The sequence below is a fragment of the Neovison vison genome, chromosome 13 (genome assembly GCF_020171115.1).
Source record: "Neovison vison isolate M4711 chromosome 13, ASM_NN_V1, whole genome shotgun sequence".
NCBI classification, from domain to species: Eukaryota; Metazoa; Chordata; class Mammalia; order Carnivora; family Mustelidae; genus Neogale; species Neogale vison.
Window position 1 is genome coordinate 141188115 of NC_058103.1, and position 25170 is coordinate 141213284.

The window sequence follows — 25170 nt, forward strand, 5'->3', positions numbered from 1 at the left end:
GAATTAGAAAAAGAATCCAAGAGTGCTCTCTGTCAAAAGATTCAAAACACATGCAAACATGCAGAAACACATGCACATTTAAAATCCATGGAGAGGGCGCCTGGGTGGCTCAGTGGGTTAAGCCGCTGCCTTTGGCTCAGGTCATGATCTCAGGGTCCTGGGATCAAGTCCCGCATCCGGCTCTCTGCTCAGCAGGGAGCCTGCTTCCTCCTCTCTCTCTCTCTGCCTGCCTCTCTGCCTACTTTCGGTCTCTGTCAAATAAATAAAATCTTTTAAAAAAATTAAAAATAAAATAATAAAATGCATGGAGAGCTTTGAAAAATTAACTCAATCCTAACGAGCCAGGCTGGACTGGAGTATTCTTTGAAGATTTTATTTATTTGAGAGTGAGAGTGCAGGCATGCAAGAGAGAGAGAGAAAATAAAAGGGCACAGAGAAGCAGCAGCAGACTCCCCACTGAGCAGAGTCCCACGTACGGCCAAATCCCAGGACCCTAAGATAGAGACCTTGGCCAATGGCAGATGCTTAAACGGCTGAGCCACCCAGACACCTCTGGACTGGAGTACTTTTAAGATGCCCTCCAGGGTCTGCAATGACTATATGCTAAATCAAATATATAGTGCCCTAGTGAGGGTGGATTACTAAGAACCGGCCACAAACAACTGGACACTGGCTGTAAGTATTAGCACGGTTCCATCTACACCCAAACAGCACTGCTTCTTGCCTTCATTATTCACTCTTGCGCAGCTTGAGAGGGGAAATGAGGCAGCGGGTAAACCAGGGCAATAATCACTTGCTCCAGAAGGTGGGTAAAAGGTACCTTACTCGGGAGTGACTGCCAAGAGTTGGGCTGTGACTCACCCAAGAAGCTGTTCTGGTCCAGAAAGAATCACACACTCCCTTTGAAAGGCAGGCTTTCTCAGAAGGAAATTCTAGGAGAGGATTAACTGAAAACACACCCAAGGTTTCAACTAACTAAAAGGGGACTTGCCTTCTAAAATCATTTTGGAATGGTTTAGACCTATAACTGTATCAGCTGGAGGGAAAGGGGTCTAAATTAGGCCTAAATGATCTCCTGCGGGAGGCCAAGACACCAAACTCACTTAGGGACAATCCGGCTCTTAACAAGGGACGTAGTACAAGACGGGGAAGAAAGTAAGATAAAACTTAAGTAAAATATTACTCACACCTTACATTTAAAGAGCACTTTCAATATAACAGGCTCTTTGCTAATAAGGCACTTCATAGGCATTACATTACTTAACTTCTTAACCCAATGAAAATTATCATTATCCACATTTTTAAGTAAGAAACCTGGAAGTCCAAGAATGAGTTCTTCACGGGCCTATACTGGGAAAAAAAATTTTCAGTATCCATGTAAACACTGCACTGGTGTGTATTAGGTACGCAGCTCCTGCCAAGTACGGAAGTTAACAGTTACACACATCACAAATAACAAAATAATTCATTAGATGGAATCCAAAATACAAAATCAGGACCATCCTTAGAATGATGCCTTAGCCAAGGCTTGTTGGCACCATTTCCCCAAAATACAGGATCTCTCCAATAAAGAAAATTTAAACTTTTCAGTGTGGAATATAATCCAGACGATGCCTCTGAACTAACCAAAAAAGGTGACCCTAACCAAGTATCTTAACAATGAAATACTAAATAGGAACTGTTCCAAGATGTACCATGAAAGGCTTCCATACACCTAGGTTCTCCATGACTTATTTCACAAAGCAAAGGCTCATTCCCCACCTCATAAACTGTATTCAAACTTATTAGAAAGGTCTCTGTCCCCAGGCTTGCCATGCCAATTCAAGTTTAAACTGTTTAGGGGAAAAGGTCATAGCAAACATATAAACAACATGTTGCAACACTGTTCTAAATTACTGATTACAAATTAAACATACAACAGACCTTAAGTCTAGGTATTTGGCGGTTATTTGGTATTTGATAGTATCTGATAACTGGTTATTTGGTATTTGATAGTATCTGATAACTGAGTCAACTTTTGTCGTTCTCGCTTTACATTAGTAACACTAAAGCTCCAAAACAACAGCAATTCTGCTATGATATAAATTTGAATTCAATGGCGGGGCAGGCTAAAGGCAGGAGACAATTGCTCAAAGATAACAACACGCACACATAATTTATTTGTATACTCAATAATTCTTAGGAGATTAAAACAACAACAACAACTTTCTTCGCTAATGTAACCCCCATCCCTCAAAAAAGCCCAGTTCTAAGGTTTGCAGAAAGAACCTAAAAGGCCTTTTAAAAAAGGGGGAAGGGGAGGAGGCCCATAAACAGATAAAAAAAAATTTATTAGGCGTCACACAGAGCAGTCACTCAATTTTTTGTCGGGAACAAGTTTACTACCACATTTTATAGGAGAAAGGTTAAGAGTTTGGAAATCTCAGGGGCCTCAAGAAGTATATCACAATTGTTGGGGATTTGCTGTAGGAGGGAAGGGAGAGGGGTAAACTATAGAATCTATGAGACACACCTGGGGGGCTCAGTCAGCTGAGCATCCAACTCTTGCTTTTGATCCGGTTATGACCTCAGTCTTGTGCAAAGTGTGGAACCTGCTTCAGATTCTCTCTCCCCTCCCCCTGCTCCCTCTCTGGCTCTCAAAAAACAAAAATCTGTGAATTTCAGATACTGTCAGATAAAAGTCAACCAAGCTTCAGATTCACCTCTCATACTGTTAACTTGCTAAAACTTTCACAAAATTCTTTATCAAATATATGTTCCTGTGAGGACTTCATCTTTACAGATGTTAATTTCCAAGGTGCCAAATATCAATTGGAAATTAGGTTTTAAAAGCCGCCGAAGAAAAGAAAAGTTAAATCAACACTTTTCTGGCCATTTCGTGCCAATTTGCACACAGAAGGAAAAGGCACTGAAGTTTTAATGAACAGGCCTAATTACTCTGGTTCTTTAAGAAGTTCACTGGCTCCAAGGGACACACAAACAGTTCATAAATTACCATAATATGTTATCATAATATGTACTTTAACTCAAGTAGTAATGGTATCTATTTTGGGCTAAAACGCCTTCAACAGAATAATCTATACCTTGGAACATGAATACAATGTTACTTAATTCTTACCCTAGTTTTTAGGATTTAAAGGCATCTAGCAAATAATAAAAATGTAATACAATTAACCAGAATTCAATTTCAATACACGGAAAAAAAACTTTTTCTTGTTGCTTTAAATGCACTTTAATTTGAAATTCAGTTAAAGGTCAAGTTCTACAAGTATTTACCTCTACAGCTAATTCTTTTGTATATAATTTATACCTGAGCATGTAATTTAAAAATCTCTTGTCAAATCTCTGATGAACAAGTCTATAACACAAACTGAAAATCCAGCTTCATCTAAAGTTTCCATAAACTCTTCAAAGAATTCTTCCTAAAGAATCCAAACTAAGTGAACATACAAAACCAACCATTACAGTGAATTTTGTCTTTTTTAAAGCTTTATTCAGAAACTTAAGAGATGCCCAGACAAACCTCTCTACCTACAATCCACACCCCTCCTGAAGTGAACGTATTCCATTCAGTAAGAAACTTCTGAAAGGGCCAGCTACCTAAAACTCACTGCTGTTACCGCTACAATACTCCAATCGCATGGTGGGGGTACTTTTTGGCAGGGTACAGCAGGAAAACGTTAATACAGTCTTTCCTTCTTACTTAAATTATCTGTGACTGAATCATGAAATCATCAATTGCTAAACTAGGTTTTTTTCCTGTTGTTGTTGTTTTAAACCAGAAATCCTTGCCAAGGGTTTCCCAGTAAGACAGACCATGAGCATAACCACAGCATTTTAATAAGTTTACTCGGACTGAACTAAAATTTCCAGAATCGGGGATTTGAGAGGTTTCCGAAGGTTCTTCCGAGTAATTCATTCCACTATCAACCAAGTTTGGGGGAGTCACAGTTCCTTCGCCAGGTGCTATTAACACTTAAAAGGAGTTGTTGTCTAACAGTTGTTTGCATAGTAATGGGTGCCTAACACTGTACTTTTTAACAGTATTTCGAGTTAAGTGAAAACTCCTACGCTCTTTTGTACTTATCCCCATAATTTTAGAAATAAATCACTTTGCACATACTGACCTGAGTTTTCCTCCATCAAATGCCAACTGAGAAAATGTATGGTACCAAGTAAAAATGCACGGGGACAAGTTCAAACAGTCTTCCCTTTGTTTATGAGCCATGATTAGGTAACAGCGCTAACACCCGTTAGGACGTCTCACTTTAAACAAAAGTATCTCCTTGGAGCTAAAAGGTTTCGGTCAATGGTAACAAGATTAAGTTTACGAATCTCTTCACGTTGAACAGAAGGGGGAAAAAAAAAAAAGACCCGCTAGGATATGAGAAAGGAAAGCGGGGGGGAAAAATGTAAAAAACTGGCACGTTTTCGATTTGAAGGTTCCGATTAGCGCCTTTTACTGTCGCCGAAAGTAGAAGCCGCTCCTGAGAAGAACACCCTTCCCAGGGATGGGCAAAGGAATACACGCCGCAGGGTGCGGACCGCTAGAGGGAAGGGCGCAGACGACTCCCAGAGGCGAAATCCGCAGGGGAGAGGCCGCCCACCGGAAAGTCCCAGGCAGAGCTTCGCCCCCTTCCCCTTCCTACCCCCGCCCCCGAAGGCGGCTGGCGGCTGGCTCGCTAGACGAAGAGGAAGCACCCTGGTTGCGCACGCAGCCCAACGTCACTGCGTTCGCTCCTCCCAGGAGCGAGGCAACGCGCCTTACGTCGCGGGGCGGGACCTGCCGGAGGCCGCCGCTGTTGACCCGCTGTTACCAGGCGTGCGCACAGCCAATCAGCAGCAGGCGCCGACGCCGGCGCCGGCCGGCCTTTGAACTCGGCACGGCAACTTCCTGCTGTTTGGCGAGTACACAGTGCAATGCAGTATGTCTGTCAGCGCTGCGGCACAAAGGAACAGCCATTTTGTGACTGAGCTGGACCTGCACCAAGATGCCAGGGGCTCACAGAGCTGCTGCCTGCGCTAACTACCAAGCTGCCCTTTATTTTAGCATCAGAGAACCAAAAAAGGGGAGGTGGGAGGGGGGGAAGGAGTTTTGATATTTCAAGTTTCCATTCGATTTTCAGTATTTTCAAAAATCCCGATTCTTAAGAATTATCAGCATCATAAAATGGCTGCCACTTAAAAACTGCCTGTTCAGTCCACAAGCAACTGCATTAGGTCATTTCTAATTAGCCCCACGATCTTAGAGTAACTGCTAAAAGGCTGATTAAAAAGCAGAAGATTTTGCCCGCACCGCAGGTTGTCAAAATAAATCTGGTTCAAAGGCAGACGATTTAGAGGTAAATTTAATAAACTGTCTCGGTTTTTTAAGGTAAATTGCAAACGCAGCGTCCTAGAACACACATAACTCTTTGTGTGCACAGTTCCATTCACATCCCTTCTCTCCTGTCTCCCATTTTTTAGTATTACTGAAGTTACCCCCAAACTGCCAATTATTTAGGTAAGAAGTACGTAGAATACAGTTCTATATATGTCCTTCACTAAAACTTTTAAATATTTAAAAACTTTACAGATTTCTCAAGTATTTAAAATGGTATTTTTGAAAGTCAACTTTTTAATCTTCAGAAATCACGATATACAACACATAACAAATTTAAAATCATTCACAAAAGAATACAGGAATAACAAACTTAAAGTCATTGCTTTATTTCCAAAAACAGTCAAGTATCAGGTTTACCTAAACTCGTACTCAATCCTTTCAGATCCTAAACTAATTCTCAGAACAAATTTACTTGACCTGCAAACTCCTCCCTTCCTCTCTTATGGCTCAGGCTACAAGTGATTTTTGTAGTATTCCCTAAATATTAGACTTTGTGCCATAGAAACAGGTCCTTACAAAGAAATTCTGAAAGACTGGAACCAAGTACTAGTACCTGACCAGTCTCCTAAACTTTAACTTCCTAAAAATTACATTAATCTACCACAATAAACACCACTAGCATCCCATTAAGCTTTACAATTTTTAAAGGAAGTGATGTCATAATTATGTACATGTATTAAGGTATGCAATTTCGGGTAAGGAATTTTAAACTCCCATCTTCAAGGAGTCTCTCGGATTATTTTTGAACATCCATCAGCTATGTGAATCAAATTACTTGACAAAATGCATTTAAAAGTACAGTACATGCTTCCTTGTTAACCATAACCTCACTGCCAATAGGTAAATGCATGACAACTTCCAAGTAACTTTTCTAGGGAGTAAATTATTTTTTAAAAAAAATAGCAACACTGCTTAATTTTTGAAATTAGAAGGCAGCCTCATCAATGATGTTAACCACAAACCTTGCATAAGAAAGCCAAAACCTATGTGAGAATATGCAAATCATACATACCCAAGGGAGTAACAATTTTAGGTACTGAATCTATTATAATTTGTCAAATACACCTGGGGATTCCTATTTCTTCAAATTGCCATTACTTTTCAGAAAAATCAGCTCAGGATTAGTGGAGAAGTTTTCTGTTCTAAATCAAACCTAAGTAATGACATGGGTAATTCAGTTCAAAAGACACCAGTCCAAACGGTATGACAACTCAATTTGCAAAAGAATGTGGATTTAGAAGCAAGAGTCAAAATTGATTAAGTATAATGAAACATAAACTTCAACATTTGTAATAAACCACTTCAAAACTTTCAAATTCACTAACCTAGTAATAAAGTATATTACTTCTATAAAATTAAAAAAGTAAAAGCAAAACTGGGGGGGATAAATCATATAACCAATCACATCCTTAACTGTAGGATTTAAAATTCATAACATGACAATTTGTAAGAACACACATCAAGAAATGCATTTATATGTACTTTTCAAAATTAATATACAGATCATACAACAAAATGTCTAAGAAGCTTTATTACTTAGTCACTACGATACTCCAACAAATGTGAAACAAATCGTGATCTGAACAAACAGTATATTTGTAAGCTTCAGAAGATTAAAGCATTCCAGGCGACTCTGTCAAAATAAATCAATAAATTTAAAGCAGCTACAACTAAAATGCAAGAATAAGATACTACATATCTGCCAACCAGAAAGCACTGTCTGAATATAAGCATATAAATGCAAACCTTAAAATATTTTAAATGCAAAATATACAAATATAATCACAGTAACAAACACAAAAGAGAAGTATATTAAGAGTATTCCAGTATTTCTGTGATCACAGGTTTGATTTCATAAATGCAGGAACTATAACCATGGAGTAAAGGTTTTGATAAATCTTATCAAAATTCCCTAAAATGTCAAGAGTATCAAAAGAAATTTAGAGTCAAGTAAAAATATAAACTGAAAGGCATCAGTCGAAGAGTCCTTTTTGCAATTTCATTTTAAAATGTACATTTTTTCATTCATATAACTTTCTCAAACGTCTATTTACTATAATTTACTACCACAAGGCTCCTCTATGGCCTTCAGTTACAAGTTTGGGTATCCTAGATTCTTCAAAGAAAAAATCTGCCTTGTATGTAAAATGGTGCAATGCAGCAATGGCTAAACCGACAAGGTCATTTTTCTACAGCACAAAAACCTAAAAACTGAAATTTATTAACAGAAAAACTGTAGTTTACAGGAAAGGCCCCTTTGAATAAAGGTACCTTACCTTTTGACTGCTGTAAGAGGCCTTAAGTCACAACTCAACTTTCATAAATTGCTACCAAAAAATTAGGGTGTGGCATATTAGCAATCTCAAGGTCACGCTTTAAAAAACGAATCCAAATTAGTAAAATACTTAAAATAAAACAGACAGCTTTCCCTGTCTGTCAAGGTAAACAATGTAAGCTGAGGTTTCCCCCCCAAAAAAAAAGAAAAAAGGAAGAAAGTTGATAGCTCATACCTCGATGCATTGCTGTGTAGCGAACTGTCCTCCTCTTGGCTTTTGTCCTTATTTCTCATCATCTTTTAATTCTTAAATATTAAGGGGGAGGGGGAATCTGTGTTTGCTTTGAAGTCCTGTGCCCAGGTATTTACTGTCAAAAGTTGAAAGAAAGGTAAGGTCCCAGCTTCTATCGATGGTTTTTATTATCAGGAACAAAGTCCTGACGATGTAACGATATTCTTATAACACAACAGCGGTAAGCACCAAAAAACAAAATATTTCTATTTTTTCCTTAAAAAAAAAAAACAAAAAACCAAAACGGATAAACCGAACAGGGAGAATCATCACTATCAATAAGGAAAGTTTCTCAAAGTAACACACTGGATACAAATAACAATCTCTGTATCTTATTGCGTCATCCAGGAATTTCTCATATTTACAGAAAATAAAGCGAACTTATACATATAAATCTTTAAAATTATCACTAACGATCATGGACTTACCTGATCCATGTAGTAGGTCCAAAGCAAGAGTCCTATCTAGTAGTAGAAAAATATCAGATCCCAAATAATTAAAAATAAAAACAAAATTCTCCGTTACAAAAACGAAAAATAAATAAAATAATCCTCCAATATGTTAACTGGCCAAAAAAATAAAGCAACAATTAATACTAAAACGGGTCCGGAAGGAAAAAAACCTCATTAGGAGAGCGCACAAAAATGGAGGTGCGCCATGGCTTCTAAGCTGGAAAAAACAACGACCTGGGCTCTCAGTACGGCTGCTTCTTTCCAACAAGGCACGAAAAGAAAGCTCCTAAAAGCTGCTTTTCTCCCTTAAAAAGGTTCGAATCGACCCCAGTAAGTCACTAGAAGAGGCAGGGGGCTGCGGGGGCCCCCTGAGGCTGCCCGAAAGTTAGGGAAAGTTGCGTAAAGTGAGGCGAAGGCAGGGAGCAGAGCGCGCTCTCTCTAAGGCACAGCCGCCATCTAGAGCCTCCTTCCCAGCTCTGAGAGCTCTGCCTTTGATTGACACTCTCTACATTTACCCCACAACTCAGGTGATGTACCATAGACCCACCCCTTCATCTCCACCAAAAAAAAAAAAAAGAAAGAAAAAAAAAGATCCTCCATCCCAGGGAGCCTGAGGACCCCTACCCCCACACCTCCCTGCCCCTCCAGACCACCCCATCAAGGGGAGGAGGGAGGGTTTCTTAACCCCCTCTGGCTCAAGCACCCTTTTTAAGCCAGAGAGAAATGTAATTTGTTCCTTTTGTCTAAAGATCTGCTAAATATTTCAGTCCTTGAGCTAAAATAACTTCCTCTCTGGACAGGAAGTGGTGTTTTATCAAGCCATTTTGAAAGAGGGATAATTCCTAGAGAATATAAAGCTAAGCTTAAGTATTAATCTTTTTAAAAATTAACCCCCCCATGGGTAAAATGGTTTCTAAACAAAAGCAAAACCTCAATTTTATAAATTAAATTCAAGTCTTGCCTTCTTTATGAAGCCTAAAAATTATCTAATGACAAAGTTTATGGGGGAATTTTCCATCCCAACTGGAAAAAGGGGTACAACTCAACAGCGCCTCCCTAGTGTTCAGTTGCATTAGAGCAAAAAATTAATACAACTAGCTTTTACCCAAGAACCTCAATCTTTCTTTAAACTTAAAATAAAATTCTTTAACCCATTATATATAACCTTGCAAACTTCACCAAAAAATCCTCATAACCACAATGTATTTACTTCACACAGTCAGGCAAAACAAAGTTCTTAAATTCAAGAGCATGGAACTACTATGTACACCCTTTAACAAACTCAAGAAACTCCACCTTCAAACCAATACAACACACATATATCCCAACCATTCCCTTTTATTTCAAATCAAATTCTAAAGCATATACCCATTCCAACAATGGCAAGTTAGTAACAATTGGTCCTATCTGATGGCAAGTTATCAAAGTAATGTCACAAGGCAAATTCTCCTAAATACCGAAACCATGAGATCTATGGAAACAATATAACTACTAATGCCAAAAAACAAACAATTTAACACATTTCTCTCAAAAAGCACCCCAAGAAAACATTCACGCATCTAAAAAAAATCAACTTTCCTTACTTACATTTTAGTATACCAGAACAATGTCCTCGCCTCCTTTAAGAAACCCATTTTAGGTTTATACCTAACAAGACCAACAATGTTGCATCTAGGTAGTAAAATCCATAATCAAAACCTAGTTTCAATTCTATACCTTCTATAAAACATTAAATTTTCTACCAGAATCAAAATCCAAAAGTCCACTTTTGATTTATACAGACCAACCACCTCAAATCAGTTAATGAGAATAAATATTGCACACGTATTGATCAGAGATGTGTACACTATGGTATTTGGCATTAGTCACACAAAATGATTATTTCTCATGAAAAAAAAAAAATTTCAACCTGAACTCTTCCTTGTTATCTGTATAATGGGAAAATACAATGAACAAGTCATTTGGTCTATCAAAATTAAGTCTATCCCACTTTTTTCATTGTTACTGAAACTGGTATTAGTCAATTATCAATAAATGGAACAGTAGCATTCACCCAGAATTCAAACAATCTACGACATGGCATGATTTATTTAAATTCCGAAGCAGAGTAAGAAAAAGAGAAGATAAAGCCCTACCTTCATATTTACATAAAATGTATTATAGACATTACCAAAATCTTAAGTCCTTTTACGAATACCCTAGGACACTTCCATATAAACCCAATACCTCTTTTCCTGATATTAACCACTAAAACAACAAGAGGCACCAGTTTAAAGGTTCAGGTGAATATTCTACTGTAAGACATAATATTAAAAAGCATAGGTAAGAGAGACCTTTTCCATCAACACAAAATAACTCATAAAAATATTTTATCACTCATTCTGAATTTTGAGGCAAAAGGCATTTTGTTTTATAAGCTTATTACAATCTCATGGCGAATTAAAGTTCCTATTATTACCCCTTGGTAAGTTATTTTCCAAGATGTTTCAAGAAAGCTCAAAATAGCATTTCAACCAAACCACCATCTCTTAATGCACAAATTTCCACAACTTTGTGAAAAAAGACAAATATTTATCAACCAAGTGAACCCTCTTTCAGCACACCATTTCCATTTTACCAGCTTTATTCAGTATACCTACTGCTGGGGAACTGTAAAAGTCAAGGTGTTAAGGCAGTAATTGAACATTTAATGAAACTTCGGCTTGGGGGAAAAAAAAAAAAAAAAAAGCCCAAACTGAGAAATTTTAAAGTGTTAGAAAGTTTATTAAAGTTAACATTCCACAAGATCATACTCATACAAATCCAACTGCAAAAATTTCCAGGCATACAAACTAACATCTGTGTTACTGTGCCATCTTTCTTCTCCAAATGTCAAGAATGTACTTGTTTTAGGGATACAAAAAGTCTTTAGAAAGTCAAATCCACTGTCCATTTGTGCTGGGTAAGAAACCTATGTCTTCATTTCATGAAATCCACGTTAAAAGAACCCTGTCTTGGTTGTGTATTATCACAGCACTCTTGTATTAATCCATTTTCCTCAAATCCCCATAGTGGACTGCCATCTTGTTTTCTCAGTGGTAGGGTCCATTTGAGACTCTTCAAGCTGACTGGGTGCTTGATGAAAACATTAAAAGAAAAAAATGCTGTTGGAATACCGATAATCTTATTCCTTCAAACAGAGAACATCCACCCACCTTGAAGATACTCTTACCATACACAAAGTTTTAATTCTGTAACAGCTTTAAACTATAAAACTGTATTAAAGTTTCTATGTACTACACACACTTCTCAAGGAGAGGATCATGGCAAGACTGCAAGCGAGTAACAAAGTTCTTCTACTGTCACAGATACATATGTAACTATAAAAAAGTGGCAGTGAATAGTCAAATTTTACATACTTAATGTTGTTACACTGTCAACACTGAGAAGTAAAAACAAAAATTCAAATTCAAAATCCTGGAAAGCTAAATTATAGCAACACTATGTATTCTAAATCTCAATGCAGAAAACTTTCCAAACTTCTTCAAATAAAACTAATTATGGAAAAGAATTTTGAGATTAAGGGGGGGGGAACCAAAGCAGTGTATAACCGCATAGTTTTCCAGTTCAACAGATGTTAATTAATTCTGTTTAGGTAACACAAATGGCCAATAGAGATGCCACCATCTTCAGCAACTTATTTGAGAATACAGAAAAAATATGTAGCCAACTAGAGAAAAAAAATGATAAAAATGTAAAATATCTATGTGGCCTATTTGGTATTTGCCATAAATTTCTATCAGATTTCAAATTAAGTGCAAGTAAAATACTTCTGTTGCCGAGGTTATCAAATGTTCCTCATAGAGAAACAAATCCATTACTTAAATAATTTGACCTAAAGGGACTAAGTGGGAAGCCAGGATATTCTACTATTAAATGATCTGATCCATCATGAGCAAACGTAACTGCAAAGGTAAGTTTTAACTCTGGTCTTCACCAATTTTGCAGCTCTCAAACTAAATTTGTACACATAAAGTCTAGGTGACTAGATCATTAAATATAAGGCATTTTTGCTCTTCAGCAAACATCTTATCTCCTAAACTATAATTAGGATCTGCTGTCTACATACACAAAATAAATATCTACTTAAGTAAACTACTTGGTAACTACTAACAAGTAGTATACTTGATAACTACCACTCATATTAAAAAAACGACTAAAATTGAGTGTCACATCAGTAATAAACATCAAATGCAAGATGCTTCTCCTTAACATACTTTACTGGTTTCTCTCCACCAAAAGTAAGAACTACACAACTCATCCATTCTTCATATCAATGAAGTATCTTCCATTTGAACTACTCATTCCCTAAAACGGACATATATTACTATACAGAAGTATTAAAAATAAAAGTACCATCATTTCTCTTTTACTGTTTATATTAATTTCTCCCCAATCTCTGTTATTACATTGCAATATCAAGCTCTAAATAAAGTTGGAGAAGTAAACATGATTACGGATCAACAATGACACTAAGGTACTGGTAACAAGTTTTAATTATTTCAATGGCTATAAGTGAAATGTATTCAGTTTAGTACATTAAATGATTAACTCAATGATTTATATTCTTTTGCCACAGGACAAGAGGTAAAATTTGTCCAGGACACTGAAATTTCCTTTTAAAATTATTACTTTAAAAGAATTTCAAAAGAAAACCTAATGACGCTAAAATCCTTCTAAAACTGTTCAATAAAATGCGATAGTTTGTGTGACAAGAGGTTACAAAATACTAGCATATTGATATTCTATCACGTTACATGTTTAAGACAACTAAAAAAAGACAAATGCCACAAGAGCAAACAACTCTTGTGACATTAAAAAGTCATAATCGGTCTTGCACTCCTATAAAGCCAATGAAAAGTAAAAAGTGAGAATTTTATTAATATGCAAAAGTGCTCAGTCAAGCATCAAAATACCTTAAAAAAATCAATGAGGGATTTGTGAGTAAGCCATTTACTTTCATGGAATTCCAAATTCTTGAAAAGATTAAATTTGCAAATAAGCAAATTTATGTTACAAAATAAAAAGGAAAGTAGGCATGAATTCTGTGAGCCTGATCTTTTCTTAGTAACAAAATCCACAGTTCTTCATCTGTAAAACAGAAATAGTAGTACCTACCTCATGTGGCAGTAGTGAGAATTAAATTAGTACACTTACAGCTTTACATTACCTGGCATATAGAAAGACCTCAATAAATGTTATTCAGCTACTATTCCCATATAACAATAACCAAAGTACATGGAGATCTAAAAACTAAACTTACTAATCAAAATAAAAATAATTTATATTCCAATAACAACAAGACCTCTGAAAAATCCATTGGATAAATGGGGTCAATTATTTAAAGATACTTTCTGCTTTCAAGAGAATTTAATCATGCATTAAAGTAACATTGGTACAGAAAACTGAGCATGGTTCAGATATCAAAGCCTTACTATACATCTCTCCAGTAACTTGTGAATTACTGCAGACATACTGAAATGATGATGGTTTGATCTAGAATTCCATCATCAAACAGACCTAATCTTTTGTATATTTTACATACAGGCTTCAAGCTTATTCTATAAACAGGTAGAATTTTTCCACCCTGCTGTTCATAGTTGAGATATTCTTTTTAAGGAAACCTGTTCTAAGGAAATTCCCAAAAGCATAAGTATAGGTTTCTTTGGTAAGAAGGTACTAACAGCTATCTCTTAAAATCCCTAAGTACTGTACATCCAGAAACTTAAAATTATAAAACTGGACACCGTTTTCTCTTTAAATTCTAATTCAGTACATTTGTTGCAAAATCAAAGATATTGTAAAATAAAGTAAGTCAGCTGAAACGCAAGCAAGTGACGTAAGCTGAAATGAGATTCATTACTGAACTGGGTTTACAAGGGGCTCTGCTAAAATAAGCATAAGCCACCTCCTTATCTCTACTTCCCAGCAACTCCCATTTTTAATACCACCAAAATATGTGGGGGATAGGGAGGGGCACAAGGAAAAAGAAATTAATGATTCTTAATTTTAAAAGTAGATGGCTCTAATAATGTCACAATAAATTAATGTTAATGTATGTCACTTTGAAACTCAAATAGTTATTGCAAAACCAAAGGGACAAAAGCATGTAAAAGAATGATAAGCAGAAACTGATCCTTCCCATCATGTAATTAAGATTCCTGGTGCTTATGACTTGACAACAGTCTTCTTTGTGCTGGTCTTTAAACCTGAAAATATTTAATACTGAACTCACACAGGTGTCCTATTATAAAAAGTAGCTTGAATCCTCAATGGAATTACAATGTAAGTCTGGGTGCTAAATACAGTGGGCATAAAAACTAACCACAAAATTATTTTAAAAAGACCAGCCAAATGTTGATCACCAAGAGAGTAAGATGAATTATGGTAACTAAGAATCATCTAAGGTTTTACAATCAAATCAAATCTTTCCCGTTGTCCCTATTATTAGTTTAAAATCTGACATGTACATGTTAAGAGACTGAAAGTTGTAGTTTCTTGTCCCTTTTACTCTTCACTGAGTCAAGGTTTTCATTTTCAGACACATTAAAAATAATTAACGATTAAAATTTCTATTTTAATAATGTACTTAACTTTTGTTTTCCAATTAGACCGAAGCCAATAGTTGACAAATAATGTTTAACAGAAATGATATACCATAAATAACATAGTTATTGAGCATCCACTATGTGCCAGGCAATTAATCTCTTTAAAATATGAGACATGAGATCAATAATTGTACATCAGGAAGTTTTCAACTCTGGCCTCACTATCCCCATAAAAACTTAAAAAAAAAAAAAAAAAAAAAAAACCCCAGAACTTCACCTTCTGTGGGACCTAGTAGCCATTATACAATGTAAGTTACGTACTAATGAGGAACAAAATTATCTTCTAAAATCTACATCCCCAAATATGACTCAAAAATATTTATGAAAGAGGATGTAATAATCATACCTATAAAGTCCTGTCAATAATAAATAAATCCTTTGGAGGATCCATCCAAATTCATTTCTACACTCTCTTCTCACTTTTTCTCATGTTGGGTGTTAGAATGTCACACAGCAGTAGTAACCAAGTCTTCTAAAATCAAAGCATAATCTCACTGTGTAAAGAACTTTTTGTTGTACCTTTTTTTAAGGCACAACACAACTTTTTTTAAGGAAAGGTCAGAATTACTTTATATCTTAAAACTGTTACACTGAAATCCATTAAAAGTATGTTCCATTACCAAAGGAAAACCCAAGGGCTTCTGAGTTCTACATAGGAAGGATTAAGCTGACACAAGAGATGATCTAGGACAAGGACAGGTAAGCTTTCTTTATAGAACAAGGTAGTAATTACTTCAGGGTTTGTGACCATTAGCTACAACTACTCTCAACTCTGCAGCTACAGTGGGAAAAGAAACACAAACACATGTGTAAATGAAAGAGCCTAGCTGTGTTCCAATAAAACTTTATTTACAAACATGGGGGGATGACTTTACCACCACCTAATTCTAGGGTGAAATGTTGGAAGTATGTTCATATGTGGGTTACTTTGCATTCCGTCAGAGTTTAAGAAAGAAAATGACAGGTTGGAATAAACAAGCAAAACTTTAATCAGCTTCACACATATCTAATCACATTTTTTATTTTTGTTCTGCTTTGAGCTTCACTAAGTCCCTTTATGTTTCTAGAACTCTGATTCAATTATTCAAATTTCCAAAGTCACTTTTAATTTAAAAACAGATTAAACATGAAAATTAAATAAAACTTACTAAATGCTTCCACCAACATCTACTACGTTGTACAGGCCCTTTAGAGAATTCAGTCTCTGGAGTCACATTTCTGCAGGAAACAAAAAGAATATAATTTTATGCAAAGAAGATAAAAATAGACTACTAAAATGCCATGATTTATTCCAGAATTTCAAAACAAGAATCATCAACCAGAAGACCAAGACATGCATGTATTTACAAATAAAACAGTCCAAGCGGAAGGTAAGTTCTAACCCCGAGGATTTTAAATCTGACTATATATAGCTCACCTGTAGAGTAAGTTACTATAAAAACCATGCCTAAGACTCATTCACCAAGAATTCCAACAGAATAGGTAAAATTTGGTCTTTCTAAATTTAATGGACCATCAGGGTATACTACTAGCTGTTTAACAGGGCCTAACATCACTTTTTTTTTTTCCCCACAATTTTATTTATTTGACAGAGAGCGCACACAAGCAAGGCGGAACTGCAGAAGCAGCAGCAGCAGGCTCCCCACTGAGCAGAGAGCCTGATGTGGGGCTTCATCCCAGGACCATAGGATCACAACCTGAGCTGAAGGCAGCCACTTGACCAACTGAGCCACCCAGGCGCCCCTCCAACTATCACTTAACAGTACAGGATCATCCAAAATTTCTGGTTGTTCATCTAATCCACTTTCAAGAGTTGGCTTGCTGTTTTTGTTTTTTTTTTTTATTCACTGATTTAAGAGATGGTGAGAGCACTAGCACAAGCGGGGAGGAAAGGGAGAAGCAGGCTCCCCGATAAGCAGGGAACCCCACATGGGGCTCAATCCCAGGACCCCAGGATCATGACCTGAGCTGAAGGCAGCCACTTAACTAACTGAGCCACGCAGGTGCGCCCCACTTTCAAGATTTCTAAAAGAAAACTTCCATTACCCACTTGCCATGATGTTTCTCACTCATTAAAAGCCATCATATTTATTTCACATCATCCTGTACTTTAATCTATTTTAAGATAAAGGAAATCTTAGACAAAATTTCAAACTACTTTTATTACCAACTGTAGAGACCTACTCAAGCAACACTAACACTTTTTAAAAATACCTAACTGGTAAAAAAAAAAAAGTCTCATATCCATGCTATTCTCTAGTTAGAAATGCCTCATAAACTATACATGGAAAATGAGGTTTGTTTCAAATGCCCTCTGAATAAAGGTATATATTTTTTCAGTCACTCTGCTCTTAAGTATGATTAATAATCATAACATGTAGAGCTTTCAAAAACCTCTAAGTTTAATACTGAAGGGAAATAATTTGGGGTGCCTAGGTAGCTTAGTCATTTAAGCATCTGCCTTCCGTTCAGGTCATGATGGGGGGGGTATCTTGAGATGAGGCCTGCATCACACTCCCCACTCATTAGGAACTCTGCTTCTCCCTCTGCCTGTGCTAGTTCTCTCTCTCTCAAATAATTAAAATCTTTAAAAAAAAAAAAAGCGTAGTAGTTTAAGGCTTTTTAGAAAGCAGGATAGCTTAGGATTTAAGTTACCTACTCAAATGCTATTCCATGACTAAGATTTCAAATTTTCAAATTATAAGGCAAGTTCCTAATTATACTACCAAATCCAAATCCCTTCAGTCATTTAGACTAATCATAATCAAGAAATACAGCAAAGATCTGCTTCAAAATTACCTCTAAGAATTACGATGCTAAAATATACTACCAAGTTAACAAATGAAGCCAATTTACAAGAAACAGCATTATTACCTTTAAGCTTCCAAATTTAATCTGACCTTAATAGGGTATACAGCTTGTTAACAAAAACAAGTACTAAATCAACCAAATGAACTAAACTAATTAAACTCCTAAGAGAAAGGTGGAACTGACTTCCACTGGCAAAAGGAATGTCTGAGGGAAATCCTTCACATTGGTCCGACATTGTGATTAAAAAGCTACCTATGAGAAAGAGTATGTGCCTCACTCCACCAAAACAAGAGAGGACTTGGATCTCACTTTGCATCACTTCAAAAATTACTGACACCAATGTAATCTACCATAACATCTCCTTCCCCAAAACTGAGAAAGTAGGACTCTGCCTTCCTTTGAAAAGGGTGGGAAGGACCCAAGTTTTGCTTAAGGAGACTACAAAAGCAGGACTGTGCTCATATTCCTACCTATCTTTAAGAGTTTGCAATATTATAGATTTTCATGTAATATAAAATTTTAAGTGTAATGTATATTTTGAATTCTGATCTTTTTATATAAAAAGGCAAAGACTCATCTTTATTAGCCCACTTGTGCTTTTCTTAAAGTATAGATTACATCAACTTTTAACCTGTTCAAGTCCTGAAAACAATGTTTACATTTAAATCTGAGAGCACTCTGAAATAAAACCTTCCACATAAATAAGGTACCAATAAAGTCATTAACATTCGTAAGTCAACTCAGAAACCATTAAAGTTAAGCAAACTATATTCATCATCTAAATTAAAATGATTATGATTATTATGTAGTACACATTGGGTATAAATTGCTTGTTTGGGAAATATTCATTATCAAATAAACAGCTTAATTTCAAAAAGCGAAGGATTATTTTCCAAAACACAGATCTAGCCTGTACAATGTACAAATCAAAACTTCATCTGGTTGTAGAGAACATGCCACCTGAATGTTATGAAAACAATCAAGTCATACAGTTTTTATTTATAAACTTCAGAACATCCCTGAATTTAAATTGTAAAGGTTAATTACATTCAGAAATAACAGCCAATTTGAAAATTCTAAGTTTGTATTGAGCCACTCAACCTAAGAATGGGAAAATAGCTGGTAAATTGAAGGTATCTATCTTTGAAGCATAAAAATTTCTTAAAAGAACTCGATTATATCAAGCACATATATGATAAATCCTCATTTATAATTGTGATAGCCAGATGCAAATGTTACATTAAACACACTAAATTTTAAGTATATTTAATCATTAGGGGGAAAATCCAACAATTTTTTACTGCAGCATTCTAAATCCCACTTGGTTTAAATAAAATTTCACACCTTAACTATTTTTTAAAAATCAACCTTCTAACATCTGCATTTATATTAATATTTTGGAATGCATACCATCAACAAAGTTGAGTATACTCTATTACCTGGGTCTCATGTTACCCAACCCACTTCTTCACAGAAACAGCATACATAATGTCTAATGCAAAAATTATAAAAACTATTCTCCAATTTGCATAAAGGAGTTAAGATACTCCTTAAAGTTATTTTTAACTGCACAATTAAGGGCTAAAGTATCTTAAGAGATTAGAAACTCCACTTTCTGTAGATTAGGAGACTAATGTCTACAGAGAATGTCGAGATTACAGGACTAATCTACATTTACAAGTTCATCTCCTGATTGCTGAATCACAGCTGTATTTTCCACTCTATCACACACACCTCATTAACAAAGATGGAGATGTCCTCTTATTATCTTTTTCCCCTTATGCCTCTCAACAAAAAAATCTCAGGAAAGTAAATTAATTGCTGTCCAGAACAAAATTTTAAATAATCAAAAAACTACAAATAACACAATTCAACTTGAAAGAAAATTTATACTCAAAGTTACCTATATCATGTAATGCAGCCTGTAAGCTCATAAAAACCTTGTAATTAACTATGGGCATGCACGGCTGCTTTCATTTCTGTGGAATTTCAGGTACTTTTTAATAGTACCATAATAACAAATGCAATGAAACCTAGTCACCAATTCGATAGGTGATTTTTATGATTCAAAAGTTCGTTCAAATGCCCAAATAAAAATATTTAAGTATCACTTCAGTTCTGAAACAAAATACAGTAGTAAACTAGTAAGTTACTTTTTTAAGAAATTTAGGAATTTAAAATAGTATCTACATTTATATTTGCCCTCACGTGTCCATTACTTTTGCCCATCAAATGGATTGCCCATTTTTACAAGCTTGGCCCAAGCACAAATACCAGAACACTGAATATAAGCATCATCATGAAGGCTGACGTAGATGTAAGACCTTTTTAAAATGTGATTTGCTATAACCCTCTATCTTACTGGTGGTAAAAGGGAAGCTGTACTCCATCAGATTGGGGACTAATTTAGAAGTTACTGTATCATTTAGATTTTGGTCATATGTATTGATACTGAAGTAAAAAAAAATAAAATCATCATTTAACACATCTAATGTTCATCCATTCATTTTTTATTTTGATGGGTCAAACTGTACCTTCTTCGGTAGCCCATTATAAATTTATTGCTGATTTAAACTTAAAATCACATTATATTTCACATACATTTGTGTCTAAGAGCCCAATTCTCAATTTTTCTAAAAGTGCCCAACCACATTAATCTAATATCCTATCCCTTCTATACAAGAAACCATAACCTTGGCATTTATGTTAAAGGTTAAGATGGAAAATGCTTCATTTTTTTTTCTGTATGATGTTAGATCTTTAAAAACACTATAGTCAAGTCTTAACATTGTTTTCTTTTCAACACTAAACACAAATTTGATGAAACTGCAAAAATGACTGAAAAGGAAAAATTAAGCTACAACAAATACAATAAAAATATTACCTTTATCACCTACTTCAATGAATACAATAAGCCAACATCAAGAGATAAAAGATTTTCCACATTTCAAGGACAAAGATAAGCTTGCCTTCGTATTACTTATTTGGCTATTCTTAAAATTTTCCAAGATATCTCTTACGGTATATACATATTTCCTCTGCATCAGCTTAGCATCAATTTCCATGATCAGTGTTAACTCGTAAGAAACATTTCTTGAAAATTATCAGCAAATTTTTTTCATTCACATATCTAGTTTTAAGTGTCAAAGTATCCCATACACGTTGAAAATTATTTCTCCCTTTTACGCTTTAGAAACAATTTTATCAAGGTTGGATTACAGATCTCTTCAGATGCATTATTCTAATTTCCTGTAAGATAACTCATTTTACTACCTATTTAAAAACAAAACCGTAAAAATAGGTAAAATGAATATATTAAATCCACTAATAAGAACTAAAATATGAAAAGTATCTTCACTTTTTAAGATACAGTTCTTTTAAGAATTGGAGATCAGCAAATGCAAAATTCTAGGGCATTTTAAAAACATGATCTATATCATCAAAAAAATGGCTAAAAAATTTCAGATTATAGAAACATATGATTGTGATAACTCAACAACTGATTTAACCATAATCCTGAAGCAGCATATTACTAAAAAGTACTATCTTACTCTCTGATATGAATTACGGATATCAACTTTTAATAGAATACGTAAGTGCTTTGATACAAGGTAAAGGAATTTGATGGGCTTTTTTCCTCATCTCCTTTTCAATATAAAGAGTCTATATTTTATGTTTAATTGACAAACTTTAGTGATATTTTCCTACTCAAATGTTGGTAGCTATTTAAGATGCTAAATAAAACGTTTACTTACTTGCTGTATAAAATAGAGACTTCTGCGAATATTTCCTTTATACTCAAGGATAAAACTCCATGGTTCTCAGTCTTCAAAATGGCATACCTTTGGGGGAGGGAGGGAAACACACCAATATTCTAAACAATTTACTGACGGAACAAGGAACAGCAAATACTGTTTTAAAACTTTTATTATATAACTGAAAACAAAAACTAAAAGCTATGCTCATAAAACTTGATTTTTAAACTGTTCTTCCCTAAAATCTACTACTATGAATAGTAACTAGTTCAAATTTTCCAATAAATTCATTTCTTTAAATACTTAAAAAATCAGTTTGTACAGTACACTAAAGAATTAAAAAGAAAAAAAGTATCTCTGGTTCACCATTTTTCTCAAAATATAGTCAGTCTTTTCTTGCTCCCAAAATTAAACAAAGGCTTAAGAGACCTTCAGTATTTTAAACTATTCAAAAAGGCACATTAAGTTACAATGGCTCAGCACATACACTCTTCATTCAATGATAAGGTTTAAAGGCTTTTTAAAATTATTCCAGATATTTAGTTTACTCATAATCACCACTTCCTAGAAAACCAAAGAGCAAAATAAAAACCAAACAGGCTTATTTCTGTGTGAAAGTAATAAAAATTTACCCAGTCTTACCTCAAATAAAAGAGCTGTATTTGTTCAGAACCATCATCAACCAAATTTAATTTTAATCTTGTAAGTTACCTTAAAAAAAAAAAAAAAGATGATATCAATGTTTTGATTTTTTGAACAGTTCTTGGCCAAAGTTTCAGTGTGATGAAACAATGAGAAAATATTCCAAATACATGATCTATGGACAAATTTAGGAACAGCTCATCCACACACTACCTTTACATTTAAGGTTGCAATTATTTCTTATCTTAATGATGTATCAATCCTTGTTTTCCTCATCTTTTAGTGGCATGGACAAACACTAGATATTAAGGCACTGAGATTAAATAAACTCCAGAAAATTCACATCCTCAAGACAGATTTAGGATTATAACCTTGTTTTTTTATTTTTCTTTTGATGCCAGGTAATTCACAAAACAAAGGAAAAGTTACGGTTTTTAAACACATCTGAAATCATCTTAAAATTCCCACTGCCATCTAGAAATACCTTTTGCAGTTATGAGCAATTAAATATTACTCCTCCAGGAGAAATTAGTGAAGTTAAAATGGCTACTGGTTACTTTAAATTTTTAAACCACAAGTTACCTGATCTCACCAAGTGTGCTATTAGCTTTGTTTTTTAAGCAAGTCTAAAACATGTAGTATCTATGACCTTTATTCAATTTCAAACCAGGGTCTTGAACATTTTCAGTCTCTCCCTTCCCCCATTTCTCCCGTAAAAAGATCTTCTGAGGTTAAAATTGCTAGCAATTATTTTGTATCTCGGTATTCAAAAAAGGGCCTGAAAAAAATAGTTTCAGAATATACATTTAAAACTACTTTCAGTGTTCGCAAATTTCAAAAATGTTGTTTTGAAAAACCAAAATTGGTAAAGAATCTGTAAAATCAAGATATGCGCAACTGATGTAACATGTAGCACTGTATGAATGCTATTCGGAACATAAAACAATTTCACTGAAAAAAATACCATCAGAAACACAGTGGATTACACCAGTACCTTTGATTTTCTTAGGTACTACGTAAATCTGCCCAACACTATTTTTACGTAGATCTGCACCTTTACAAAACAAGAGCTACCGCAGAATGAAGACAAATATATTCTAAAATACACAAAGGTTTGTGCATCTGTGGTTTGTTCTTCCAACCATTAAACTTACATCCCCTCTCTATTTTTTAAACTCACAACTATACAGGACTCTGCAACTTTTCGAGAAAGCAATATTTATTACTAAAATACTGTTCCGTTTTAAGCACATCTAGATTTTTATTCATGCAACAAATGCAACAAATATGGCTCCTCTTCATCTCCCATTACCGAGAACAGTCCTACTTTAATATTTACACTACGAGAAAGTAACTTCACAAAGAGATTTGGCGTCAGAATATTCCTTTGTAAAAGTTTTGCCAACCATGGCTTGTGCTAACATACATTATTGTTAACAATAAGAAAATGATAAACTTCAACTTTTTTGAAGTCCAGGAACTGATCCAAGTACGTTCTAAGATTCAGGTGTGGTAAGTTACAGATAACGGCTCCTTCTGACCTTTTAAAAAGTACCAAACTGTCTATTTAAGCCTTATTCCAACAGGAGAATGTCAACTAATCCTGGCGTAATTAGTCGGTAAAATAAACTATCTTAATCAGACGTCATCGTCTAGCATCGAAATTAAAACCTATTTCCATTAAACAGCCTAGACGGTATAGTAAACTTATCTTCGTAATTTCTGAAATACCAGCGGCACTTCCCCAACTTGCATTTTTTTTTTAAAGACAACCTTAACGTCACAGAGGTTTAATCAGCAGCAAGTACCTTCTCATCTGTAACACTGCAGCCGTTTTCAAAATCGGCTTTGAAAGAGTTAAAAGCCAACACCCAAAAGAAAAAAAAAAAGAGCAAGTTTTATTTTTGTTTAAACGCAGTCAGGCTTCCATTGTTCTTTTAAATTCGACCACGAAGATGAGCTCCCACCTCGCCGGAAAGAGGTTAAAAAGCTCCCCCGTTAGAGAATCTGAAAGGAATTTTTTTCCCTTACCCTAAATATCAAAATAACTCACCCGGACGGAAAGGGGCTCTCCTCGCGCGGTCCCCTTCGGGCTTCCGCCAGCGGTCACCCGCCGCCGCCCCTTTCCCGGCCGGGCCGCTGCGGGCAGCGAGGCCGCCCCCCGTGGGGTCTGCCGTGGGGCCCCGCGCGCCCCCCGGCCCCGGCCCCGGCCCCGCGGCGCCCGGCGCTTCCCGCCGGGAGAGCCAGCAGGCGACGCCGACGGGGCTGCCCGGGGAGAGCCGGCCGGCGAGGCCCGGCCCGCCACCCCCTCCTGCTCGCGCGCTCAAGGACATTTTGCTTTTCCTCCCAAGGACAAAGGACAATAAAAGGAGCCGGGGAACCACTCACCGGGTCCGAGCGCGGCTGTCGGCACCTCCTGGCCGGCTGCACCCGCGTTCCGCGCCAGGCCGACCGCCCGAGCCTCCCGCCCGCGCCCGGTCGAGCCGCCGGGGCCCCGGGGAGCCTCCGCGGCCGCTGCCGCAGCGTCGCTTTCGGCGTCGTGGGCCCGGCCGCCCCGGGAGCCTCTGCCGCGGGCTCCGACACCCGCGCGCGGCCCGCCTCGCCTCAGCCGCGACCGCTTCGCTCCCGCGGGCCTACGGGCCGCCCGGGCACAGCTTCCCGCCGGCCGGCGGGCCCCGCGGCCGCGACGGAGCGCCTGACAGCTCGGGGTGCTGCTGCCTCTCCGGCCATCTTGTGCCGTGTGTGTGTGGTGTCTCTCTCCCGTCTCCTCTCTCGGCTTTACTCCCTCCTCCTCCTCCCCCCGCCCCACACACCACACAACATGGCCTCTTCGCTGCGGCGGCGGCTGCGGCGGCAGCAGCAGCCTCCGCCGCGCTCTTGCCCGCTCCCCTCCCCCACCCTCCCCGCCTCCCG

General features: G+C 36.6%; 1 protein-coding gene and 1 long non-coding RNA gene across 4 annotated transcripts in view; both read right to left on the bottom strand.

Annotated features, from left to right (window-relative positions):
- The window catches only part of CHD2 (chromodomain helicase DNA binding protein 2), a 115772-nt gene extending 106436 nt beyond the window's left edge, over positions 1-9336 (bottom strand). The window contains exons 1-2 of the mRNA XM_044231841.1: positions 8379-9336; positions 7894-8026 (exon numbers count right to left, since the gene is read on the bottom strand). Of these exons, the coding sequence (XP_044087776.1) occupies positions 7894-7955 (62 nt within the window). The 5' untranslated portion in view covers positions 7956-8026; positions 8379-9336. The remainder of the gene's footprint in view (positions 1-7893; positions 8027-8378) is intronic.
- Positions 9337-11144: 1808 nt separating this feature from the next.
- Positions 11145-24935, bottom strand: LOC122894430. 3 transcript variants are annotated; one of them, XR_006381787.1, is made up of 5 exons: positions 24646-24935; positions 22258-22326; positions 21616-21702; positions 16198-16267; positions 11145-11516 (listed from the first exon to the last, which is right to left on the bottom strand). It is a non-coding gene; the product is annotated as an uncharacterized LOC122894430 (long non-coding RNA). The 3 variants fall into 3 exon arrangements; XR_006381788.1 differs by lacking the exon at positions 24646-24935 and adding an exon at positions 24311-24329; XR_006381789.1 differs by lacking the exon at positions 24646-24935 and adding an exon at positions 24066-24084.
- Between the last annotated feature and the right edge of the window lie 235 nt (positions 24936-25170).